The sequence below is a fragment of the Eptatretus burgeri genome, chromosome 15 (genome assembly GCF_056783735.1).
Source record: "Eptatretus burgeri isolate ZD-2024b chromosome 15, Ebu_testis_v1, whole genome shotgun sequence".
Lineage (NCBI taxonomy): Eukaryota > Metazoa > Chordata > Myxini > Myxiniformes > Myxinidae > Eptatretus > Eptatretus burgeri.
The window spans coordinates 42,467,546-42,493,973 of NC_140975.1; the positions used below are offsets into that span (position 1 = coordinate 42,467,546).

General features: G+C 52.5%; 2 protein-coding genes across 2 annotated transcripts in view; one reads left to right on the top strand and one right to left on the bottom strand.

Annotated features, from left to right (window-relative positions):
• The window catches only part of BRI3 (brain protein I3), a 37,256-nt gene extending 22,671 nt beyond the window's left edge, over positions 1-14,585 (top strand). Inside the window, exon 3 of the mRNA XM_085858112.1 lies at positions 13,408-14,585. Coding sequence (XP_085714238.1) covers positions 13,408-13,540 — 133 coding nt within the window. The 3' untranslated portion in view covers positions 13,541-14,585. The remainder of the gene's footprint in view (positions 1-13,407) is intronic.
• Positions 14,586-17,939: 3,354 nt separating this feature from the next.
• The window catches only part of LOC147012043 (BAR/IMD domain-containing adapter protein 2-like), a 41,879-nt gene continuing 33,390 nt past the window's right edge, over positions 17,940-26,428 (bottom strand). The window contains exons 13-14 of the mRNA XM_085858110.1: positions 22,953-23,008; positions 17,940-21,142 (exon numbers count right to left, since the gene is read on the bottom strand). Coding sequence (XP_085714236.1) covers positions 21,073-21,142; positions 22,953-23,008 — 126 coding nt within the window. The 3' untranslated portion in view covers positions 17,940-21,072. The remainder of the gene's footprint in view (positions 21,143-22,952; positions 23,009-26,428) is intronic.

Sequence of the window (26,428 nt, forward strand, 5' to 3'; positions counted from 1 at the left end):
CCTCCGCCCTCCTCAAGCCCCGAGTCCTCAACCTCCGCCCTCCTCAAGCCCCGAGTCCTCAACCTCCGCCCTCCTCAAGCCCCGAGTCCTCAACCTCCGCCCTCCTCAAGCCCCGAGTCCTCAACCTCCGCCCTCCTCAAGCCCCGAGTCCTCAACCTCCGCCCTCCTCAAGCCCCGAGTCCTCAACCTCCGCCCTCCTCAAGCCCCGAGTCCTCAACCTCCGCCCTCCTCAAGCCCCGAGTCCTCAACCTCCGCCCTCCTCAAGCCCCGAGTCCTCAACCTCCGCCCTCCTCAAGCCCCGAGTCCTCAACCTCCGCCCTCCTCAAGCCCCGAGTCCTCAACCTCCGCCCTCCTCAAGCCCCGAGTCCTCAACCTCCGCCCTCCTCAAGCCCCGAGTCCTCAACCTCCGCCCTCCTCAAGCCCCGAGTCCTCAACCTCCGCCCTCCTCAAGCCCCGAGTCCTCAACCTCCGCCCTCCTCAAGCCCCGAGTCCTCAACCTCCGGCCTCCTCCAAGCCCCGAGTCCTCAACCTCCGCCCTCCTCAAGCCCCGAGCCCCCAACCTCCGCCCTCCACAAGCCGCGCGTCCTCCTCCTCCGCCCTCCTCAAGCCCCGAGTCCTCAACCTCCGCCCTCCTCAAGCCCCGAGTCCTCAACCTCCGCCCTCCTCAAGCCCCGAGTCCTCAACCTCCGCCCTCCTCAAGCCCCGAGTCCTCAACCTCCGCCCTCCTCAAGCCCCGAGTCCTCAACCTCCGCCCTCCTCAAGCCCCGAGTCCTCAACCTCCGCCCTCCTCAAGCCCCGAGTCCTCAACCTCCGCCCTCCTCAAGCCCCGAGTCCTCAACCTCCGCCCTCCTCAAGCCCCGAGTCCTCAACCTCCGCCCTCCTCAAGCCCCGAGTCCTCAACCTCCGCCCTCCTCAAGCCCCGAGTCCTCAACCTCCGCCCTCCTCCAGCCGCGAGTCCACAACCTCCGCCCTCCTCAAGCCCCGAGTCCTCAACCTCCGCCCTCCTCAAGCCCCGAGTCCTCAACCTCCGGCCTCCTCAAGCCCCGAGTCCTCAACCTCCGCCCTCCTCAAGCCCCGAGTCCTCAACCTCCGCCCTCCTCAAGCCCGAGTCCTCAACCTCCGCCCTCCTCAAGCCCCGAGTCCTCAACCTCCGCCCTCCTCCAAGCCCCGAGTCCTCAACCTCCGCCCTCCTCAAGCCCCGAGTCCTCAACCTCCGCCCTCCTCAAGCCCCGAGTCCTCAACCTCCGCCCTCCTCAAGCCCCGAGTCCTCAACCTCCGCCCTCCTCAAGCCCCGAGTCCTCAACCTCCGCCCTCCTCAAGCCCCGACTCCTCAACCTCCGCCCTCCTCAAGCCCCGAGTCCTCACCCTCCGCCCTCCTCAAGCCCCGAGTCCTCAACCTCCGCCCTCCTCAAGCCCCGAGTCCTCAACCTCCGCCCTCCTCAAGCCCCGAGTCCTCAACCTCCGCCCTCCTCAAGCCCCGAGTCCTCAACCTCCGCCCTCCTCAAGCCCGAGTCCTCAACCTCCGCCCTCCTCAAGCCCCGAGTCCTCAACCTCCGCCCTCCTCCAAGCCCCGAGTCCTCAACCTCCGCCCTCCTCAAGCCCCGAGTCCTCAACCTCCGCCCTCCTCAAGCCCCGAGTCCTCAACCTCCGCCCTCCTCAAGCCCCGAGTCCTCAACCTCCGCCCTCCTCAAGCCCCGAGTCCTCAACCTCCGCCCTCCTCAAGCCCCGAGTCCTCAACCTCCGCCCTCCTCAAGCCCCGAGTCCTCAACCTCCGCCCTCCTCCAAGCCCCGAGTCCTCAACCTCCGCCCTCCTCAAGCCCCGAGTCCTCAACCTCCGCCCTCCTCAAGCCCCGAGTCCTCAACCTCCGCCCTCCTCAAGCCCCGAGTCCTCAACCTCCGCCCTCCTCAAGCCCCGAGTCCTCAACCTCCGCCCTCCTCAAGCCCCGAGTCCTCAACCTCCGCCCTCCTCAAGCCCCGAGTCCTCAACCTCCGCCCTCCTCAAGCCCCGAGTCCTCAACCTCCGCCCTCCTCAAGCCCCGAGTCCTCAACCTCCGCCCTCCTCAAGCCCCGAGTCCTCAACCTCCGCCCTCCTCAAGCCCGAGTCCTCAACCTCCGCCCTCCTCAAGCCCCGAGTCCTCAACCTCCGCCCTCCTCAAGCCCCGAGTCCTCAACCTCCGCCCTCCTCAAGCCCCGAGTCCTCAACCTCCGCCCTCCTCAAGCCCCGAGTCCTCAACCTCCGCCCTCCTCAAGCCCCGAGTCCTCAACCTCCGCCCTCCTCAAGCCCCGAGTCCTCAACCTCCGCCCTCCTCAAGCCCCGAGTCCTCAACCTCCGCCCTCCTCAAGCCCCGAGTCCTCAACCTCCGCCCTCCTCAAGCCCCGAGTCCTCAACCTCCCCCGTCCTCAACCTCCTCCCTCAAGCCCCGAGTCCTCAACCTCCCCCTCCTCAAGCCCCGAGTCCTCAACCTCCCCCTCCTCAAGCCCCGAGTCCTCAACCTCCATCCCCCCTCCTCAAGCCCCGATTCCTCAAGCCCCGAGTCCTCAACCTCCACCCTCCTCAAGCCCCGAGTCCTCAACCTCCCCCTCCTCAAGCCCCGAGTCCTCAACCTCCCCCCTCCTCAAGCCCCGAGTCCTCAACCTCCCACCTCCTCCAAGCCCCGAGTCCTCAACCTCCCACCTCCTCAAGCCCCGAGTCGTCAACCTCCCACCTCCTCAAGCCCCGAGTCCTCAACCTCCCACCTCCTCAAGCCCCGAGTCGTCAACCTCCCTCCTCCTCAATCCCCGAGTCCTCAACCTCCGCCCTCCTCAAGCCCCGAGTCCTCAACCTCCGCCCTCCTCAAGCCCCGAGTCCTCAGCCTCCGCCCTCCTCAAGCCCCGAGTCCTCAACCTCCCCCCTCCTCAAGCCCCGCCTCCTCCACCTCCGCCCTCCTCAAGCCCCGAGTCCTCAACCTCCTCCCTCCTCAAGCCCCGAGTCCTCAACCTCCTCCCTCCTCAAGCCCCGAGTCCTCAACCTCCTCCCTCCTCAAGCGCCGAGTCCTCAACCTCCTCCCCCCTCAAGCCCCGAGTCCTCAACCTCCGCCCTCCTCAAGCCCCGAGTCCTCAACCTCCGCCCTCCTCAATCCCCGAGTCCTCAACCTCCGCCCTCCTCAAGCCCCGAGTCCTCAACCTCCGCCCTCCTCAAGCCCCGAGTCCTCAACCTCCCCCCGTCCTCAACCTCCTCCCTCAAGCCCCGAGTCCTCAACCTCCCCCTCCTCAAGCCCCGAGTCCTCAACCTCCATCCTCCTCAAGCCCCGAGTCCTCAACCTCCCCCCTCCTCAAGCCCCGAGTCCTCAACCTCCCCTCCTCCTCAAGCCCCTCCTCAAGCCCCGAGTCCTCAACCTCCACCCTCCTCAAGCCCCGAGTCCTCAACCTCCACCCTCCTCAAGCCCCGAGTCCTCAACATCCCCCCTCCTCAAGCCCCCCGACCTCAACATCCCCCCTCCTCAAGCCCCGAGTCCTCAACATCCCCCTCCTCCAAGCCCCGAGTCCTCAACCTCCCACCTCCTCAAGCCCCGAGTCGTCAAGCTCCCACCTCCTCCAAGCCCCGAGTCGTCAAGCTCCCACCTCCTCAAGCCCCGAGTCGTCAAGCTCCCACCTCCTCCAAGCCCCGAGTCGTCAACCTCCCACCTCCTCAAGCCCCGAGTCGTCAACCTCCCACCTCCTCAAGCCCCGAGTCGTCAAGCTCCCACCTCCTCAAGCCCCGAGTCGTCAAGCTCCCACCTCCTCAAGCCCCGAGTCGTCAAGCTCCCACCTCCTCAAGCCCCGAGTCGTCAAGCTCCCACCTCCTCAAGCCCCGAGTCGTCAAGCTCCCACCTCCTCAAGCCCCGAGTCGTCAACCTCCCCCACCTCCTCAAGCCCCGAGCCGTCGACCTCCCCCCGTCCTCAACCTCCTCCCTCCTCAAGCCCCGAGTCCTCAACCTCCTCCCTCCTCAATCCCCGAGTCCTCAACCTCCTCCCTCCTCAAGCCCCAACTCCTCAACCCCTTCCCTCCTCAAGCCCCAAGTCCTCAACCTCCATCCTCCTCAAGCCCCAAGTCCTCAACCTCTACCCTCCTCAAGCCCCAAGTCCTCACCCTCTCCCTCCTCAAGCCCCACGGCCTCCATCTCCTCACCCCCCTCAATCTTCAAGTCCTCAACCTTCTCCCCTAAAATTCCAGGTGCTCAACCTCCCCCCTCCTCAATCCGCAAGTCCTCAACCTCCCCCGTCCTCAATCCGCAAGTCCTCAACCTCCCCCGTCCTCCATCCGCAAGTCCTCAACCTCCCCGTCCTCAAGCCCCGATTCCTCAACCTCCCCCCTCCTCAAGCCCCGATTCCTCAACCTCCCCCCTCCTCAAGCCCCGAGTCCTCAACCTCCTCAAGCCCCGAGTCCTCAAGCCCCGAGTCCTCAACCTCTCCCCTCCTCAAGCCCCGAGACCTCAAACCCCAAGACCTCAACCTCCCTGCTCCTCAAGCCCCAAGTCCTCAACCTCCACCCTCCTCAAGCCCCAAGTCCTCATCCTCCCCCTCCTCAAGCCACAAGTCCTCCATCTCCTCACCCGCCTCAAACCTCAAGTCGTCAACCTCCTCCCCTAAAATTCCAGGTGCTCAACCTCCCCCTCCTCAAGCCCCAAGTCCTTGACCTCCCCCTCTCCTCAACCCTTCAACCTCCCTCCTCCTCAAGCCCCAAGTCCTTGACCTCCCCACTCCTCAATCCCCAAGTCCTCAACCTCCCCCTCCTCAAGCCGCAAGTCCTCAATACCCCCTCCTCCAAGCCCCAAGTCCTCAACCTCCCCCCTCCTCAAGCTCCCAGTCCTCAACCTCCCCCTCCTCAAGCCCCGAGTCCTCAACCTCCCCCCACCTCATTCCCTGACTCCTCAACCTCCCACCTCCTCAAGCCCCGACTCCTCAACCTTTCCCATCCTCAAGCCCCGACTCCTCAACCTCCCCCTCCTCAAGCCCCGACTCCTCAACCTCCCTTCTCCTCAAGCCCCGACTTATCAACCTCCCCCTCCTCAAGCCCCAAGTCCTCCACCTCCCCCTCCTCAAGCCCCGAGTCCTCAACCTCCCCCCTCCTCAAGCCCCAAGTCCTCAACATCCCCATTCCTCAAGTCCTCAACCTCCCCTCCTCAACCTCCGCCCTCCTCAAGCCCCGAGTCCTCCACCTCCGCCCTCCTCAAGCCCCGGCTCCTGCACCTCCGCCCTCCTCAAGCCCCGAGTCCTCAACCTCCGCCCTCCTCAAGCCCCGAGTCCTCAACCTCCGCCCTCCTCAAGCCCCGAGTCCTCAACCTCCGCCCTCCTCAAGCCCCGAGTCCTCAACCTCCGCCCTCCTCAAGCCCCGAGTCCTCAACCTCCGCCCTCCTCAAGCCCCGAGTCCTCAACCTCCGCCCTCCTCAAGCCCCGACTCCTCAACCTCCGCCCTCCTCAAGCCCCGACTCCTCAACCTCCGCCCTCCTCAAGCCCCGACTCCTCAACCTCCGCCCTCCTCAAGCCCCGACTCCTCAACCTCCGCCCTCCTCAAGCCCCGACTCCTCAACCTCCGCCCTCCTCAAGCCCCGAGTCCTCAACCTCCGCCCTCCTCAAGCCCCGAGTCCTCAACCTCCGCCCTCCTCCAAGCCCCGAGTCCTCAACCTCCGCCCTCCTCAAGCCCCGAGTCCTCAACCTCCGCCCTCCTCAAGCCCCGAGTCCTCAACCTCCGCCCTCCTCAAGCCCCGAGTCCTCAACCTCCGCCCCCCTCCTGCCCCGAGTCCTCAACCTCCGCCCTCCTCAAGCCCCGAGTCCTCAACCTCCGCCCTCCTCAACCCCCGAGTCCTCAACCTCCGCCCTCCTCAAGCCCCGAGTCCTCAACCTCCGCCCTCCTCAAGCCCCGAGTCCTCAACCTCCGCCCTCCTCAAGCCCCGAGTCCTCAACCTCCGCCCTCCTCAAGCCCCGAGTCCTCAACCTCCGCCCTCCTCAAGCCCCGAGTCCTCAACCTCCGCCCTCCTCCAAGCCCCGAGTCCTCAACCTCCGCCCTCCTCAAGCCCCGAGTCCTCAACCTCCGCCCTCCTCAAGCCCCGAGTCCTCAACCTCCGCCCTCCTCAAGCCCCGAGTCCTCAACCTCCGCCCTCCTCAAGCCCCGAGTCCTCAACCTCCGCCCTCCTCAAGCCCCGAGTCCTCACCCTCCGCCCCCCTCAAGCCCCGAGTCCTCAACCTCCGCCCTCCTCAACCCCCGAGTCCTCAACCTCCGCCCTCCTCAAGCCCCGAGTCCTCAACCTCCGCCCTCCTCAAGCCCCGAGTCCTCAACCTCCGCCCTCCTCAAGCCCCGAGTCCTCAACCTCCGCCTCCTCCTCAAGCCCCGAGTCCTCAACCTCCGCCCTCCTCAAGCCCCGAGTCCTCAACCTCCGCCCTCCTCAAGCCCCGAGTCCTCAACCTCCGCCCTCCTCAAGCCCCGAGTCCTCAACCTCCGCCCTCCTCAAGCCCCGAGTCCTCAACCTCCGCCCTCCTCAAGCCCCGAGTCCTCAACCTCCGCCCTCCTCAAGCCCCGAGTCCTCAACCTCCGCCCTCCTCAAGCCCCGAGTCCTCAACCTCCGCCCTCCTCAAGCCCCGAGTCCTCAACCTCCGCCCTCCTCAAGCCCCGAGTCCTCAACCTCCGCCCTCCTCAAGCCCCGAGTCCTCAACCTCCGCCCTCCTCAAGCCCCGAGTCCTCAACCTCCGCCCTCCTCAAGCCCCGAGTCCTCAACCTCCGCCCTCCTCAAGCCCCGAGTCCTCAACCTCCGCCCTCCTCAAGCCCCGAGTCCTCAACCTCCGCCCTCCTCAAGCCCCGAGTCCTCAACCTCCGCCCTCCTCAAGCCCCGAGTCCTCAACCTCCGCCCTCCTCAAGCCCCGAGTCCTCAACCTCCGCCCTCCTCAAGCCCCGAGTCCTCAACCTCCGCCCTCCTCAAGCCCCGAGTCCTCAACCTCCGCCCTCCTCAAGCCCCGAGTCCTCAACCTCCGCCCTCCTCAAGCCCCGAGTCCTCAACCTCCGCCCTCCTCAAGCCCCGAGTCCTCAACCTCCGCCCTCCTCAAGCCCCGAGTCCTCAACCTCCGCCCTCCTCAAGCCCCGAGTCCTCAACCTCCGCCCTCCTCAAGCCCCGAGTCCTCAACCTCCGCCCTCCTCAAGCCCCGAGTCCTCAACCTCCGCCCTCCTCAAGCCCCGAGTCCTCAACCTCCGCCCTCCTCAAGCCCCGAGTCCTCAACCTCCGCCCTCCTCAAGCCCCGAGTCCTCAACCTCCGCCCTCCTCAAGCCCCGAGTCCTCAACCTCCGCCCTCCTCAAGCCCCGAGTCCTCAACCTCCGCCCTCCTCAAGCCCCGAGTCCTCAACCTCCGCCCTCCTCAAGCCCCGAGTCCTCAACCTCCGCCCTCCTCAAGCCCCGAGTCCTCAACCTCCGCCCTCCTCAAGCCCCGAGTCCTCAACCTCCGCCCTCCTCAAGCCCCGAGTCCTCAACCTCCGCCCTCCTCAAGCCCCGAGTCCTCAACCTCCGCCCTCCTCAAGCCCCGAGTCCTCAACCTCCGCCCTCCTCAAGCCCCGAGTCCTCAACCTCCGCCCTCCTCAAGCCCCGAGTCCTCAACCTCCGCCCTCCTCAAGCCCCGAGTCCTCAACCTCCGCCCTCCTCAAGCCCCGAGTCCTCAACCTCCGCCCTCCTCAAGCCCCGAGTCCTCAACCTCCGCCCTCCTCAAGCCCCGAGTCCTCAACCTCCGCCCTCCTCAAGCCCCGAGTCCTCAACCTCCGCCCTCCTCAAGCCCCGAGTCCTCAACCTCCGCCCTCCTCAAGCCCCGAGTCCTCAACCTCCGCCCTCCTCAAGCCCCGAGCCCTCAACCTCCGCCCTCCTCAAGCCCCGAGCCCTCAACCTCCGCCCTCCTCAAGCCCCGAGCCCTCAACCTCCGCCCTCCTCAAGCCCCGAGCCCTCAACCTCCGCCCTCCTCAAGCCCCGACTCCTCAACCTCCGCCCTCCTCAAGCCCCGAGCCCTCAACCTCCGCCCTCCTCAAGCCCCGAGCCCTCAACCTCCGCCCTCCTCAAGCCCCGAGCCCTCAACCTCCGCCCTCCTCAAGCCCCGAGCCCTCAACCTCCGCCCTCCTCAAGCCCCGAGCCCTCAACCTCCGCCCTCCTCAAGCCCCGAGCCCTCAACCTCCGCCCTCCTCAAGCCCCGAGCCCTCAACCTCCGCCCTCCTCAAGCCCCGAGCCCTCAACCTCCGCCCTCCTCAAGCCCCGAGCCCTCAACCTCCGCCCTCCTCAAGCCCCGAGCCCTCAACCTCCGCCCTCCTCAAGCCCCGAGCCCTCAACCTCCGCCCTCCTCAAGCCCCGAGCCCTCAACCTCCGCCGTCCTCAACCTCCGCCCTCCTCAAGCCCCGAGTCCTCAACCTCCTCCCTCCTCAAGCCCCGAGTCCTCCACCTCCTCCGTCCTCAAGCCGCGAGTCCTGCCCCTCCTCCCTCCTCAAGCCCCGAGTCCTCAACCTCCTCCCTCCTCAAGCCCCGAGTCCTCAACCTCCCCCTTCCTCAACCTCCGAGTCCTCAACCTCCCTCCTCCTCAAGCCCCGAGTCCTCAACCTCCCCCTTCCTCAACCTACCCCCTCCTCAAGCCCCGAGTCCTCAACCTCCCTCCTCCTCAAGCCCCGAGTCCTCAACCTCCCTCCTCCTCAAGCCCCGAGTCCTCAACCTCCCTCCTCCTCAAGCCCCGAGTCCTCAACCTCCATCCACCTCATGCCCCGAGTCCTCAACCTCCCCCCCTCCTCAAGCCCCGAGTCCTCAACCTCCCCCCTCCTCAAGCCCAGAGTCCTCAACCTCCCCCTCCTCAAGCCCCAAGTCCTCAAGCCCCGAGTCCTCAACCTCCACCCTCCTCAAGCCCCGAGTCCTCAACCTCCACCCTCCTCAAGCCCCGAGTCCTCAACATCCCCCTCCTCAACCCCCGAGACCTCAACATCCCCCTCCTCAAGCCCCGAGTCCTCAACATCCCCCTCCTCAAGCCCCGAGTCCTCAACATCCCACCTCCTCAAGCCCCGAGTCCTCAACCTCCCACCTCCTCAAGCCCCGAGTCCTCAACCCCGAGTCCTCAACCTCCCTCTCTTCAAGCCCCGAGTCGTCAACCTCCCACCTCCTCAAGCCCCGAGTCGTCAACCTCCCACCTCCTCAAGCCCCGAGTCGTCAAGCTCCCACCTCCTCAAGCCCCGAGTCTTCAACCTCCCACCTCCTCAAGCCCCGAGTCGTCAACCTCCCACCTCCTCAAGCCCCGAGTCGTCAAGCTCCCACCTCCTCAAGCCCCGAGGCGTCAAGCTCCCACCTCCTCAAGCCCCGAGTCGTTAAGCTCCCACCTCCTCAAGCCCCGAGTCGTCAAGGTCCCACCTCCTCAAGCCCCCAGTCGTCAACCTCCCACCTCCTCAAGCCCCGAGTCGTCAACCTCCCACCTCCTCAAGCCCCGAGTCGTCAACCTCCCACCTCCTCAAGCCCCGAGTCGTCAACCTCCCACCTCCTCAAGCCCCGAGTCGTCAACCTCCCACCTCCTCAAGCCCCGAGTCGTCAACCTCCCACCTCCTCAAGCCCCGAGTCGTCAACCTCCCACCTCCTCAAGCCCCGAGTCGTCAAGCTCCCACCTCCTCAAGCCCCGAGTCGTCAAGCTCCCACCTCCTCAAGCCCCGAGTCGTCAAGCTCCCACCTCCTCAAGCCCCGAGTCGTCAAGCTCCCACCTCCTCAAGCCCCGAGTCGTCAAGCTCCCACCTCCTCAAGCCCCGAGTCGTCAACCTCCCCCCTCCTCAAGCCCCGAGCCGTCAACCTCCCCCTCCTCAAGCCCCGAGCCGTCAACCTCCCCCCTCCTCAAGCCCCGAGCCGTCAACCTCCCCCCTCCTCAAGCCCCGAGCCGTCAACCTCCCCCTCCTCAAGCCCCGAGCCCTCAACCTCCCCCGTCCTCAACCTCCTCCCTCCTCAAGCCCCAAGTCCTCAACCTCCTCCCTCCTAAAGCCCCAAATCCTCAACCTCCCTCCTCCTCAAGCCCCAAAACCTCAACCTCCCTCCTCCTCAACCCCCAAGGCCTGGACCTCTACCCTCCTCAAGCCCCAAGTCCTCACCCTCTCCCTCCTCAAGCCCCACGGCCTCCATCTCCTCACCCCCCTCAAACCTCAAGTCCTCAACCTTCTCCCCTAAAATTCCAGGTGCTCAACGTCCCCGCTCCTCAAGCCCCCAGTCCTGAACCTCCCCCTCCTCAATCCGCAAGTCCTCAACCTCCCCCGTCCTCAATCCGCAAGTCCTCAACCTCCCCCCTCCTCAATCCGCGAGTCCTCAACCTCCCCCCTCCTCAAGCCCCGATTCCTCAACCTCCCCCTCCTCAAGCCCCGAGTCCTCAACCTCTCCCCTCCTCAAGCCCCGAGACCTCAAACCCCAAGACCTCAACCTCCCTGCTCCTCAAGCCCCAAGTCCTCAACCTCCCTCCTCCTCAAGCCCCAAGTCCTCAACTTCCCTCCTCCTCAAGCCCCAAGTCCTCAACCTCCCTCCTCCTCAAGCCCCAAGTCCTCAACCTCCCTCCTCCTCAAGCCCCAAGTCCTGAACCTCCACCCTCCTCAAGCCCCAAGTCCTCATCCTCCCCCTCCTCAAGCCCCAAGTCCTCCATCTCCTCACCCCCTCAAACCTCAAGTCGTCAACCTCCTCCCCTAAAATTCCAGGTGCTCAACCTCCCCCTCCTCAAGCCCCAAGTCCTTGACCTCCCCCTCTCCTCAACCCTTCAACCTCCCTCCTCCTCAAGCCCCAAGTCCTTGACCTCCCCACTCCTCAAGCCCCAAGTCCTTGACCTCCCCACTCCTCAATCCCCAAGTCCTCAACCTCCCCCCTCCTCAAGCCGCAAGTCCTCAATACCCCCTCCTCAAGCCCCAAGTCCTCAACCTCCCCCTCCTCAAGCTCCCAGTCCTCAACCTCCCGCCTCCTCAAGCCCCGAGTCCTCAACCTCCCCTCCTCATGCCCTGACTCCTCAACCTCCCACCTCCTCAAGCCCCGACTCCTCAACCTCCCCCTCCTCAAGCCCCGACTCCTCAACCTCCCTTCTCCCCCAAGCCCCGACTTATCAACCTCCCCCTCCTCAAGCCCCAAGTCCTCCACCTCCCCCTCCTCAAGCCCCGAGTCCTCAACCTCCCCCTCCTCAAGCCCCAAGTCCTCAACATCCCCATTCCTCAAGTCCTCAACCTCCCCCTCCTCAACCTCCCTCCTCCTCAAGGCCCTAGTCCTCAACCTCCCTCCTCCTCAATGGCCTCGTCCTCAACCTCCCCCTCCTCAAGCCCCAAGTCCTCAACCTCCCCCTCCTCATGCCCCAAGTCCTCAATCTCCTCAACCTCTTCCCCTCAAACTCCAGGTCCTCGACCTTCCCCCTCCAATCCCCAGGGCCTCAACCTTACCCCCCATCAAACCCCAAGTCCTCGATCTCTTCCCCCCCCTCAAACTCTAAGTCCTCAATCTCCCTCACCCACCAAACCTCAAGACTTCAATCTCCTCCCCCCTCAAAACCCGAAACCTCAATCTCCTCTCCCCCAAACGCCAAGTCCTCAACCCCTCCTCTCCCCTCAAACACCAAGCCTCAACCTTTCCCTCTCAACTCTGTCCCATCTTTGTTATTCCCTTCCCCTCCCCCCACCACTGGAACCCCAACTCTGTCCTCCCCCACTCATAAAAGTAAACAAGCATTCCCCCATCAAAACAGGGGAATATGTAACGCTTTTCCTCTCCCCTCTCTTGCTGTCACCGACTTCACAGAATCCGCAATCGAAACAGTCATGGCCTGTTACTGTCACCTGTCCAACTCGCAATCCCATGAGATATGTGGAATTCCAACTGTCAAGTGACTACGACACCCCAAACCAATTATCATCCTGATGCATATACTATGCACGTACATCGTTGAACGTAAATAATGATGGTTTGATGAACATCCGTTCGGCCATCTCTGAGAAAAATGGTGACAGACAAACTTCTCTCTTATGGTTTAGATTACAATATTACATGGACATTACGAGACAATTAGTACTGCTCTTCCCCTTGGGTACATTCCCCTGCCTCGCACCTTTCACATCTTGGTCAAGCTTGATCACTCCATTTGTCCTCCTCCCCCTCCCCTTTATCTCATCTCCCATGCCCATTTGTCCTCCCTCTGATGTTGGTATCTTTTTCCCCTACCCACCCCACCCCATTTATATGGTATTTGAACCGGATTTCTCTGCTTCACGAGCCAGGGGTTCAGATGGGAACACTGACATACCAACCCAGCAGGGAAACATACTTGAAGGTATCACAAACTCGTGTAGCTGTCCAGCAGACAAAGTGATCGCATAGTGTCATGTGATCACTGTTCCCCTTTGAGAGGAATCTTGACACTTGGGCTCTTGAGCACACAATGCCTGCCTCGTCCCAGATGAAGACCACTCAAGTTGAAATGTTTGACCTGAGCCTTTCCTGCTGTAAGCTATACAAGTCAGTGGTTCCTTCATGCTTGAAAATGAATCTTCACAACTAGAACTAATTTAATTGCCCCACACACATGAAGCAAAAAGCAGGCTGAAGTAATTGGTTCACTTTGTCGTCTGTCTGTCTCTTTCGATAGAAGTTTGTGATCGAGGAACTACTTTATTTCAATTTAATTTCACATTTTAAATACTATACTGCAGAACATGAATCGGGACATGAACCTGTAGTTTAGCAGGACTTTGGCTCTGAATTTGGCAAAATGTATGAAATCTTGGTGAGTGTGCGATCGGAATGCAATTTAATTTTTTTTTTTTTAATTGTCTGCCTATCTGGCAGTCAAACAAGATTTAAAATCATTCCAAACAGGAAACTTGCTGTTTTAAGGATGTCATAAAGGACACACACAACAAGCACGAATAACTCATGCAACATGTTTGATAGGGCGGTGTAAAAGACGCTGCATCAACAGCGATAAACTTCTGATAAAAGTTAGTTGTTTTTTTTTGGTTTGTTTTTCTACATTCTTTCGAATCTCCTTAATTTAATTGAATTTTATATTTAAACACGAGAACACAAATTGCCTTCTTGGCACTTTCAAAAACTTTCTGTTTATCATTACTTGAAGAAATATTCATGCCATCTCATGGCCTGAGGGCAGAGTAACTGATTCAGCATTTTGGCCATCATGTATTTAGTTCATTGCAGTTTTGCATAAACCTATTAGTATGACTTTGGGAGGCAAAATACACTTTAATGGAAATAAGAATGATAGATTGACCAAAAATTAACAAAGCAATGTGGGATTTGAACCTGGTTCGGAGCTCATACATCATGAGCTATATGCTTGGTCGTCCCATCCAATCAGGCTAACCTGCCCCCACCCCATCCATTTTTTTGCCCCCCCCCCCACCCTCCTGTTTCATACTGTTTCCCATCCCTGCAGTGTTGGAGTACTTGAAGATGACTTTACCTGTTTGGGGATCCTCTGTGCCATTCTTTTCTTCCCCATTGGATTGCTGTGCTGCCTGTTACTTCGGCAGAGGCACTGTCCCCACTGCGGTGCCACATTCAGTTAGGTGGTTTAGTGCTGGCATACGGTGACCATGAGGACATCTGGTGGTGTAAGATCATCTGGGTTTAAATAGCCTCGTTACCTTTTTTTTTGGCCTGTCTAAGTTGATTGCAACTCTAATCGTACATACATGTTTAATCCAAATCGAATCCTTTCGTGCACAAGATATTGAGTTTGTTCATCATTTTGATTCGAATCTTTCTTTTCTTCCTTTCTTTTTCTTTTTTTGGCTTGTCTTAGTTGATTGCAACTCTAATCGTACATATATGTTTTTAATCCAAATTGAATCCTTTCTTGCACAACATATTGAGTTTGTTCATCATTTTGATGCAAATCTTTCTTTTCTTCCTTTCTATGTTATCACTTTGTCAAGAAAAAAATAAGTGAAATTGTACAGAATGTTTTGCCTATGCAGCTGCCAGGAGCAGAAACTAATTGTGGTTATATTGATGAATATTATGGTGAGTTTTCTTTTTTGGGGGGTGGGGGAGGGAGTTTGAGGCACAAGGCTTGAGAGATGTTTTTGCACAGACATGGTTAGGGGATTTTAGCGGGGAGGGTGTCTTCCTACTTCTACAACCATGACTCGCTGGATGTACCACCTGAGCAATGGCAAGGAATTCCGTGTGTTAGAAATCGAACCGATTGTCTGGTTTAGGCCAAGCTCGTTTGAAGCTTTTGAATGACTTTGGGCAGTCTGACAATCTGGCCTGGTTTGGTATAAGCAGTCCAAATGAAGTATCTCATTGGATTTTGCAAGAGTAGTGAAGTTATTCGCACCTTGTGGTGGGACATTGCCTTTGGTCACCTTTTAAGGAAGTTAATTGTCATTCCCTTTGTTTTTTTTCTGTGCATTGTTTAATTTTATTTTGACTGTGAATATGTCCATTCTATTCGAAGCCCTGTGTTCTATCATTGTTGTTTATCCAAATGTTTTACTGTTTTCCTTATTTGATTCTCCAACGTAAAGAATGGAGCTGTTGGTTGTAGTGACCTATGACTCCATTATTTCTGTAACAGTTGTACATTAAAAAAGAAAAATACTCTGATGAACTTTATTGAAAAAGTGAACTAAACAATAGTAAATGGCATTGCTGTTATCGTACTCAATTAGTCTCTTGTTTGCCATTTACTGTCCGATCCAATGTGTCCTCCCATCCCCTACCGAGTCGTAATGAAACGTCATGGGATAACATAACCCTGACCAGCTGATACCACTTCCTGCTTCCTCTATTTTAAGCTGATAAATTAACCACACAAGCTCACACTGGCTCAGGCCTCCTACTACTATTCTTTAATGGCTACAACAGTTCGGTTGGCTGGAGGAGTTGTGGTCCAAGTCTTTCATGAACCGGCTGGCCAGGCCTGACATTCGATTATGGTTTGAGCAGGAATTTGTAATTTGTTCAGGGTGCTGGTAAAAGCTTGCTTGCTCTTCACAAAGGACACTGGGATCTTAAACATTGATGAAATACCCGTGCATACTTCTTCACTGGCTCAGGCCGAACTGTGGGTTTTGTTCACTGTTCAGTTGGAGTCCTACATGTGCTTGCAGTGATGGGAGAAGACATATCTCCATAAAGAAAGTGGTAAATAAGTAATAAACCATCATGATAATTTAATTTGTGACTGCTCTCATGTCTGCTTCATGCTTGACGCTGTGTACCAAATTCATATTTCGTCAGGAATTATACGAATACTGTATGTGGTGATATTTTATCAAGGGTACTGCCACATGACCTTATTCCAGAACTAATTGTGGGATCTTCAATGATGCACTAGACAAGAAACAGCTGGCTTAATGCCCCCCCCCCCACTCGTCCCAGGCCTGAAATTATTGTTTAATGATGCAAGGTCCTGCTCATAAAGCACCAGGGTGATTGAATTACTGCACTCGATATGTACACTTTATATATTTTGCTGCTTTAAAAATAAAATATCTGGATTTTGTGGAGGTTGATTTTGTGTCATAAAAACTTTTTTTTTCTTCTCCTCAGGGGATGGGGCATGAGCTTCATTAAAAAACACACAACCACACAACACCCCTTGACGAGACCCCCACCAAGAGCACTCCGTACACAATCACCCATCAATGCTTAAACTACCTAAAAGTCCTGTCAACATCCTGATACCCTTCCATCTCCATAACTTCCAGGTACCTATCCAATTCCAACTTAAACTTATCCACTGTTTCTGCTGCCACCACCTTTCCAGGGAGACCATTCCATGCATTAATTACTCTGAGTGAAAGTCCCCTGCCTTGCCACTGTCTTAACTCTCCTCTTCTTTACTCTCAGGCTATGGCCCCTGGTGCTATCACTGTCTACTCTGTTGAATAATTCATCCACTTATTTTATCTCTACCTTTCATTATCTTAAACATCTCCATCAAATCTCCTCGGAAATGCCTCCTTTCTCGAGTATAAAGCCCTGTCTCCTTCAGCCGCTCCTTATAGTTAAGTTTAGCTAGGCCTGGAATTAATCTATTAATTAACCCTGCGATTAACCCTCTCCATGGCATTGATGTCCTTCCTGAGTGGTGACCAAAACTGCACACAATATTTCAGATGTGGCCCTCACTAAATTCCTGTACAATATTAACACCACCTCTTGATTTATAATTGATCCCCCTCTGAATATAGCCTAAAACCCGATTTGCTTTACCAAAAGCTGCCTGGCACTGTGCTCCCTGCTTACCTCCCATAAATATTACCACCCCCAGATCCTTCTCCTGTGTGACACACTCCAAAATTACCCCTTCTGCATCTCTATTTTCATTGTGTGTGTGTGTGGTCGTATGGCAGCTTAGCTGCCGGGATAGCTATCATTTCTTGAAGCATGACTGTGTCACTGATGCAGTGCCCCTCTCCCAGTACACACACTGGAACTGGTACTCATTTCGCCAACCTCGGAAGGATGACAGGCTGAGTCCCCCCTGGTGTATTAATTCAGCGGCCGACGGGGCTTGAACTCAGGACCCAAGGATCCCAAGCTGCCACCCTAACCACTGAGCCAACACCAGGCTTCTATTTTCATTGTTCTTTCCCATCCTCAACACCTTACACTTGCTCAGGTTAAATTCCATCTGCCAATCTTTTGCCCAATCCATGAAAGTATCAATACTCTCTTGTATCCGATCACCACCCCCTCTGCTATCCACCTTGCCTCAAAGCTTTGTATCTGCAAATTTGGAAAGCTTCCTCTTTACCCCACTATCCAAATCATTGATGTAAATAATGAATAGTAATGGTCCGAGTACTGATCCCTGAGGTACTCCACGACTTGCATCCTCCCAGAAAGACATCTCCCACTCACAGACACTCTTTGCTGCCAACCACGAATCTTCCTACCAGTTTGCAATCCAATTAGCTACCTGACCAGCCACTCCACAAGCCCTTAACTTGGTTTTCAACCTCTGATGCGGTACCTTATCAAAAGCCTTCTTAAAGTCTAGATATACTATGTCCACTGCTTTTGCCTCATCCACCCAATCAGACACTGCTTCATAGAACTCTAAAAGATTTGTTAAACAGGAACTACCTTAGGTAAACCCATGCTTGACTACCTTTAATTAGTTTGTATTTATTTCAATGGTTACTCATCTTGTCCATAATTAGTCTCCAACACCTTTCCCACAACTGAAGTCAAACTAACAGGTCTATAGTTTCCCAATTCTTCTCTGGATCCTTTCTTAAATCATGGCATTACATTTGCTACTCTGTTTGTCCTGACTTCTTGTGTAAAAGTTGAAAAATACCCATTTAATCGTCCGAGCTGTTTGGGTAAGCCGAGCTGTTAACTCATCACAATTACAGCATCCGTTCCTTCCTTAATACCTTCCCCACCCTCCACTGACCTAAAAAAAAAACCTCTATTCCTTCCTCAATTCCCACTGCAAACCTTGCTGCCCCTTTCTATTTAAGATGTGGCCATCATTCTGGAAACACTCCCTTTGTCCCCTAAATGATTCCCACTGCTTCTTAAATGTAAAACCTTCCTCCCGACACCATTCTTCCAGCCATTGGTTGACGTCTATTGCTCTGCTCATAATTTCTATATTGTTTCCTCATCTTGGGAGGATCTCAGAAAACATTACCTCAAAACTCTTTGCTTTCAGCCACTTACCCCTTTCTCTTGATGCAATGCTGTCTTAGTATGCAATATCCTGTATCTATTTTTCCAAACCTCAGAGTAAACTTTCCCTCAATCATTTGCTCCTAGGTGTATGATCGTTTGAATAATTATATTTTTATAGCTATATATTTCTATTTTAATCTGATATAGTGGACAATGCTTTAACCCGTTAGCAAAGTAACCCGTTTTGTCCCTTGTCTAACTTTGTTGGTAGAAACAGCATTAGTTCCGAGTGATGCAGGGAAGTCGAACAATCCAAGAAGCACAATGTACTTTCACCACCAACAGTAACCAGTTTATTTGTAAGCAAACAAAGTACATATAATTGTAAATGATTCTCAAATGTGGAATAGCATTACATTTTGAACATTTGGGAAAAGTTCTATTTCTGTACAAAGTAACTTATTCCTAGAAACTCAATAATAATTAGACATATTGCAACTATAGAAGAAAGAAATGGAATTTGACCTTTTAAAACTGTTTAGTTTGTAAAATGAAACCGATGTGGTCACTCATAACCACCGATCACAAGATTCCAAATACCCCAAACGATTTTCCATATATTTCCTTTGTCAACTTGTAACAGATATACAGTTAAATGTAGGGAATACAGTATAGGGTTGGGGTTCGGTTCTGTTATTGTGTATGGCAGCTTGGCTGCCGGGTGGCTATTATTTCTTGGAAGCATGGCTGCGCCGCTGATGCTGAGCCCCTCTACCAGAACACTGGTACTCTGTGTGACCACTCCATTTTCATAAATGCCAAGGTGAGCCAATGAAAAAAGCCAAGAATTCACAAGGTTTCGGAAAACCTATACGCCAAGGTGAACAACGAAGAGCCAAGATATTGTGAAAAAACCAAGGAGTGGTCACACTGGTACTCATTTGACCGACCTCAGAAGGACGACAGGCTGTCAACCTCACCTGGTGTTAATTCAGTGGCCATTGGGGTTTTAACTCAGGACCCCAAGATCCCAAACCAGCTTACCCTAAGCACTAAACTAACTCCAGGCTTAGGGTTGGAGTTGTCTCCTTGTCTACTTTGGGAGGGCGAGGATGAGGGTTAAAAAACAAAACCTTTGAAACTCAACCACCCCGACTCTGATTTGGGTGATTGCTTTTGCACAGTTATTGTTGATTGGCTTCTGTGTGATTGTTTAGTCTCCCTTCACCCTCAGTGTGGTGGTCATGGTGTGCTAAGCAAAAATACAACAACAAACAAGTGATTAATGTTCAAAACACAGTTAAAAATACATTTTTATACATTATCGTTGTACGAGGGGCAATCAATAAGTAACCTTAAAGTGGCGATATAAATTCGAGAATGTAATGTGTGTAATTGTAAACGACGTGTTATATCTATGGGAAACAGTCATGTTTTGCCTGTTTTAGATCTGGCAACATTGAGTGTGTGACATCAGTGGAGCAGTTCCAAGATGGCGGCTCCCTTAGAAATGTGCACCAGGGAGGAGCAACATTCTGTTGCCTTCATATTTGGTCATCCGTTTCTTGCGAAGTGAGGCTGTGAATCCCAGTGAAATCCATCACAGAATGAAGATGCAATACGCTGACGCATGTTTATCGCTACAGCAGGTGTACGACTGGGACAGGAAGTTTAAAAGTGGAGTTATTTCAGTTTGGGTGTGAGTTGTTTGGGCACTCACCTTGCAGAACCCCAGCATGTTGTGAATGGTGTGCTGAACTGTGGCTAATGTTCAATTCGGAGATCACTTCATCCAGCGTAATGCGACGGTTTTCCCTTAGCACGCACTCAACTCCTGCAACCATCTCTGGTGTGTCGGCTGTGTGAGGCCGGCCTGAGCAAGCAGCGTCTGCCACACTGGACACTCCACTTTTAAACTTCCTGTCACAGTCGTACACCTGCTGCAGCGATAAACATGCGTCACCATATTGCATCTTCATTCTGCGATGGATTTCACTGGGATTCACAGCCTCACTTCCCAAGAAACTGATGACGGAACGTTGCTCCTCCCTGGTGCATGTTTCGAAGGGAGTTGCCATCTTGGAACTGCTCCACTGACGTCATACACTCAATGTTTCCAGATCTAAAACAGGCAAAACATGAATCTTACCCACAGATATAACATATGCCGTTTACAATTACACACATTACATTCTCCAATTTATATCGCCATTTTAACACGACTTGTGGACTGCCCCTCATATAATGAATGAATATGATATTCAGCTTAACTACAAGGCTGCTGAAATTTTAACTTTCAAAGCTTAAAGTTAGGAAAACTATTTTACATTAAAAAATAAAAAGGCTTTATTTATTGGTTGTTTTCTGCTTTCACTGTATTATGGTTTAACGTCTGTTTACATTTTGTGAACGAAAATTCTCGTATGACAAAGCAAAATATAGAAACCCCCCTCACCGCTTTCCCCCCACATTACCAAATTGGGGGCGAGGGGCAGGTTACTATAATCCACATTAACTTCTCACACCAATGTTGTCTCATAGGATTGTGAACAGTGAATCTCCTCCTAAACGGTTGGGTACAAATCCATCAAACTTGGTAGTTATGATCACTGCATGGCAAGAAGGTGTAAGAGCAGTCATTTTTGGCTCTGTCGCTTGTCCCCCCCCCTCCCCCCAGGGTGGAATTAAAAAGGTCAAATACCAAACGATGCAATTACGGGCACATTTTGAAACATTTTTTAAATGAAACTGTGTGTGTGTGTGCAATCAACGTTGTGAGATGCATGAAATATGTGGCAATCTTTTTGGATTTGACCCCGAGTTTCATGCCCCAGGGGTGGTGACTTAGGGTCACAGGGGTCAAAACAGAAGATTAAAAAAACAAAAAAACTATTTTTAATATTGGATCATTACTGGTGGAACTCTTATGCCATCTTTCAACTTTGCTTTTGGTAGGAAGCATGGGGATTTGTGATGGCACACCATCGATCAACTTCACTCTAGTTTATATATGTATAAATATATATATATATAAATATATATAGGTCAACGATTATAGTACTGTACACTCATAGCTGTAGTTTGGTCAGGGAAATTTCATTTTGTCTCCTTGGTAATGTCTCGTGATTTCATCCTCACCACTTTCTCTTCACTGAGAATAGGCCCACTAAATTGTCTCAATCTTGCCTATGATGGATACGAAGTTCGACTAGGTTATGATCTAGAGTCTAAAAGAGGCTTGAAGTGAAGGTTTATAGTGTCTGAGGTTAAGCCTGGATTCAGTGTGGCAGACCACCACAGATTGAAATAATCTAACAGTGTACGTGGAATGGTTTTCTTAGCCTCCGGGAGATGGAACAATTTTGTCTTCTGAATGCTGCAAATGCAGTAACAATAACTTGGTGAAAAAGTCACCGTCGACCACTTCTGTTTGATCACGAGGAATCATGTGGTCTTTGGGTCAAATCAATGGGCCAGAGAAGTCGTTGGACAGGGTTCGTTTCAGCTGGCTGGCAGCGATTTGCGAAGGTCTGGAGAAAAGAACCAGAGGCATCACAAATAATACATTAGTGTAATCCAATTTCTACATATGTGAGTGACCTCAATCATAAAAATAGTTTAGTGGTTTTATATATAAAAAAAAATATATATATATATATATATATATGTCATAATTTTTAATTGATGTACCCTTTTGTCTGTCCATCTCTCAGCCAATCTCTCTTTTGTTTAAAACACCAAATAAGTTTCCAATCTGAGCACTTAGCTCATGATGCCTCAAGTCTGGTGTTGGCTTAGCGGTTAGGGTGGCTGGCTTGGGATCTTAAGTTCCTGAGTTTGAGCCCTGTTTTGCGTTGAATTAACACCAGGTGGGGTTGACTCAGCCTGTCATCCTTCTGAGGTCGGCGAAATGAGTGCCAATGTACTGGTAATAGGGACATTGCATCAGCGGCATAGCCGCGCCCTCAGCCAATGATGCCACCTGCAGCTTTGTGCTGCATACAAAGGAAGAGGAGGAGCTCATGATGCTGGACTCGCTGCTTCATATTGCAACCAAGTTGATTTATCCATCATCTAATGATGTCCTTGTAATTTGTGTAATATTATTACAAAGTTCTCTTCATGTCCGTGTTGTGTGCAGTTTATGTACGAGCTCCGACATGAGCCTTAGATTACTGTTTATAGAAAAGTTAAAGTGACCCATACCTTCCCCATTTGATCAACTCCTCAAGTACCACTCAACTCCGAAAGTACTTGATTGGAATTTAACTTAACAAATGCATTTAAAGCATGCCTGAACATCTGAACGCAACCATTTGGAAAATCTTGGAAATGATGAGCGGTGGTTAAAAAACAAACAAAATTGCTGCATGTACAACATGTGTATCCATGCCCTATAAAAGCTCAGGTTGCCTTAAATGTAAGGCCGTCAATTAAAATGTCACGTCTAACGAATGATCAGAGGAACCAAGGCATCGGTATGCTGAATAGTGGAATCGGTCAAGAAAGAGTTGCTCGACACTTTCATGTCCACAGTCAACAGATTGTGGGCTACAGAGCCACAGGAAGGGTCAGTGACCGTCCTGATGCATAGCGTATGATGTCAGCAAGATATGACCGATACATCATCGTCGGTCACCTCCGTAACCACTTCAGGACAGCATAAGAAATGGCCAGAACCACCATTGGAACAAGGCGACGACTCATCAGTGACCGAATCGTACAAAGTCATCTTGCTGCACGAGGTTCACGGTGTCGTTGACTTTACCGTGGACAAATCTTGACACATCAACACTGAGTTGAATGACAACGATGGGCAGCAGCTGGTGGTAATTTGGGTGGGCGGCGGCGGGCAAACGTCATCTTTTCCAATTAATCGAGGTTCAACGTCAGTTTTCCAGATGGACGTCTTCGCATGTACCCTCGGCAAGGACACCATTTTGCTCGGCTGCATTATTGAGAGAGACCGTTTTGGAGATGGTGGTGGTATGGTTTACAGTTCCATTGGACAGCAATACCACAAGCTCTGATCCACTGCCTGTGTTTATCTATGTCCCGCAGACTTCAAACATGGATCGCCGCCCAAGGTGATCACACTCGATATTGACTGTGCAGACCCCTGCATCGTTTGACATTTTTGTGACGTCACATATACATCCCCCTTTTTCCCCCCCGTCTCTGCGCAGATTCTGTAGGACTGTCCCTGACAAATCTCACGTGATTGCATACATCGATCTTTTTTCACTTGCTATGAAATAAATGTCAATTTTAATTTGGTATGTGTTGTCATTGCCTCTCAAATATATTTATAAAGGATGGAAGTTCTAAGTAAGCAAGTACCTGAAGCTTGGAAGAACATTGTAGCACTCTCGAGGGGAGGGTGGTTCGAGGCTGGCCTGCATACCAGTCACACACAAAGACAGCATGCAGAGAAGTGAGGATCACACAAGCCAAAGGAGTTTTAATATTTCTTGGCATTATCAACGCCGTAAAACACCCAATGACCTTTGATCAATTGCCGTCTAACGGGGAGGTCTGTGCAGTACAAACTTGCATTTACGTAAGAGATAAGCTATAACCAGATGCTCGTAGAAATTGCTTGTTAAACGTGAGATGGTTCAATGTCCAGAAGTACCAAAAGAATTCCCAAATTCTTGCGATCTTTTCACGGCTCAAAATCCAACTGCAACATCGACACAACTTCCATAAGGAATATCTCGCCTTCACCATATAAATACCAGTCGTATAAACAAGTCGTTCCATATCGAATCGGAGGTGTACAAGCATCAACAGTGCCCTGAACACGACACACTAACGTGTCACTCGTAAATAATTTTTAACTTCCAGATGGGGCATTATTTTACGATTGGATTCTGAAAGTAAACGTGCTCGAATAAATGGTTAGAGGAGACGAGCAATCCCAAAATATCTCACTTTGACCCCTTTACTGCTATATAACAGGTTATACTATACTAAGGAGAAATATGGTATCCTATATGACGTACTTGTACAGAGTGTTTCAAAAAGACCCAGACAATTTTGGTTATTAATATTGTCGGACCCCGCTATTTGCAGACCCCAAGTATTCACGGGACTAAAGTGTGACCTGCTTCGACACTCGCATATTGAAAGGTTTTTTTTTCTCAACACATCAGGACTGGTCTCTTATGTCCACCTGGGAAATTGGAAATCAGCCAACATCACAGCATTCCATTAAAAAGGTGCAAAAACGGATCCCCTAAACTCCAGCCCAATTAGCTTACTTCCAATCATCAACATGGTCATGATGGAATCCATCACCGCAGTTGACCTAAAATCATTCCTTTTGTCCAACAGCCTCATCTCAGATCATTAATTTGGATTCAGACCAGGTCACTCTGCCTTGGACTTGCTGCTTCTACTCTCCCAAAAATGGTGGAGGCCCTCAATATCAGACATGAGATCAGGCCCGTTTATCTGGACATATCTCAAGCATTTGATACAATTTGGTATCCTTCATTGCTCTCCAAACTGTCTGCCAATGGAATCCAAGACGAACTCCACTCTTGGATTACTGACTTCCTCCCCTCTCGCAGACAATGTGTGGCTCTCAACAGAACCCTTTCATCTCCTCTCCCTGTTAAGGCTGGAGTACCCCAAGGCAGTTTTCTTGGTTCCCATCTTATTTCTAATATTCATCAATGATCTCACTGACTCTCTGGAAAACCCTCTTTATCTCTTTGCTGATGCCTCCACTCCTTGCCATGACATCTCTCATCCTTCTGACAGACAGGATGCAGCCTCTTCCCTCTCTTTAGACCTTGAAAAAAAAAAATCACAAACTGGTTAAACACAATTTTGTTTACGTATCCATGTTGTCCACCCTTTGCGTTTTCCCTTACCCCTCATCGTTACCTGCATCCCTCGTTTGTCCGTCTCCCACTACTTTCTACTTCCGCCCTTCTGTTGTTTCCCCCTTTCTCCTGCTGTTCCCTTTGTTATATTGTGTCCTGATTTGTTCTGTGTAATCGCTCTTCCACGAGCCAAGATCGTGTTAAAAAATAAAAATTAAACAAATGCTCCAACATTTGTGGATTCGACATTCATGGCATTTTTCAGGAACGTATCCCCCGCAAATAGCGGGGTCCGACAGTGTATTTCGAACCACAAATGATACAATGACACCCTTTGGTTTATATGATACAGAACCTCATAACATTTTGTGCACACCATCGACACACTTCAATGCGAGCTCCGTTTGTTGCGCACAGGACATCATGGCGGTACACAAGTTCTTGCCATGTTCAGTTCAGCATGTTTGCGTCCACCAGTGCGTATGCAGCTGTGATCCGAGAACGAAGATCCTGCAGGTTTGCTTCCTTGGTGTTGTGGACAACATCTTTGACAAACCCAAAGAGAAAATGTGGACAACATCTTTGACAAACCCCCAGAGAAAACAATTCAAGGGGAGTTATGGTTGGTGATCGTGGGATCCAGGTGGTTGGTTCGTCTTGGGCAATTCCAGCCATCTGGAAATTATTCATTCAGGACAGCTCGAACGACCAAGGCCCAATGAGGAGAAGCACAATCCTGTTGAAAAATGATATCTGGTTGCACGTCTTCAATCTGTGGGAAGGCGAATCGGAAGTCATGCAAATTGTTGAGGTCACTGTATCCACAAAGAAAAACGGACCCACTAAGCAGTTATAGAGAAGGCCACACCACACATTGACCTTTGGACTGTCACGTATGTGTTCAATGACCACGTGGGAGGATTTCAGAGCCACAGATTCTCACATTGTGCCGGTTGACCTTCCCCGATACATGAAAGTAAGCATTATCTGTGAACATGACCTTTTTCAGGTAATCTTCGTCATCCTCTATGCGACTATGCCTGGTGTTGGCATAATGGTTAGGGTGGTGGGCTTTGGATCCTAGTGTCCTGAGTTCAAATCCCGCTCATCTGTTGAATTAATACCAGGTGGGGTTAACTCGGCCTGTCATCCTTCCGAGGTCGGCAATGCTGGTATACTGTGTCGGAGTGGCGACCCGTCCAGGATTGTACCCAATAGCCAAGGAGACTACTTAAGCAGCACGAACACTCTGCACAGAGTATGGTCCCAATCTCCTCCTCCTCCTCCATGTGACTGAGCATATCCAAGGCAAACATCTTGCATTTGTGTCCATCATTTGGTTTGAGTTCCTGCAGGATCTGCACCTTATAGGCATAAAGCTTCAGTCGTTTATGCAAAATCATGTGTACAGTGGTGGTTTGTAGTTCCAGTTGTCTGATTGCATGTCAAATTGATTTTCTGGGACTTTGTTGAAATGATTCACGCACTTGTTCAACATCTGCTGCACTTGGACTTGGTCGATCGGTACTTTTCTGTTTCTGATAACTTCCAGTCTCCTTAAACCTCTTGTACCACTCTCTGATACGAGTCCATTATGGCGGATTCCTTCCATACCTTGTACGGAAATTACGCTGAACTTGCGTGTCTGATCTCGTCTCGATAAACCATTTGACGCACTGAGATTTCTCCTGTGGAGTCGCCATTTTCTCTTACATTAAACTACCAGACCTGAAAATAAAGGAAACTTTATGAGTTTCTGCATCATGTAAATCAAAGGGTATCATTGTATCATTTGTTGGACTAAATAGATTAACAACCAAAGTTGTGCAGGTGTTTTTGGAACACCCTGTATTTCAATAAATTTTTTTGAACCACAAACAGTTGCTCTCTCGTACTTGTGAACGTCACTCCCGGTTTTCGTTTGAGATGTGTCCGATGTTCATACACATCATCAAGCAGTGAAGGTATCAATTAAAGATTGGA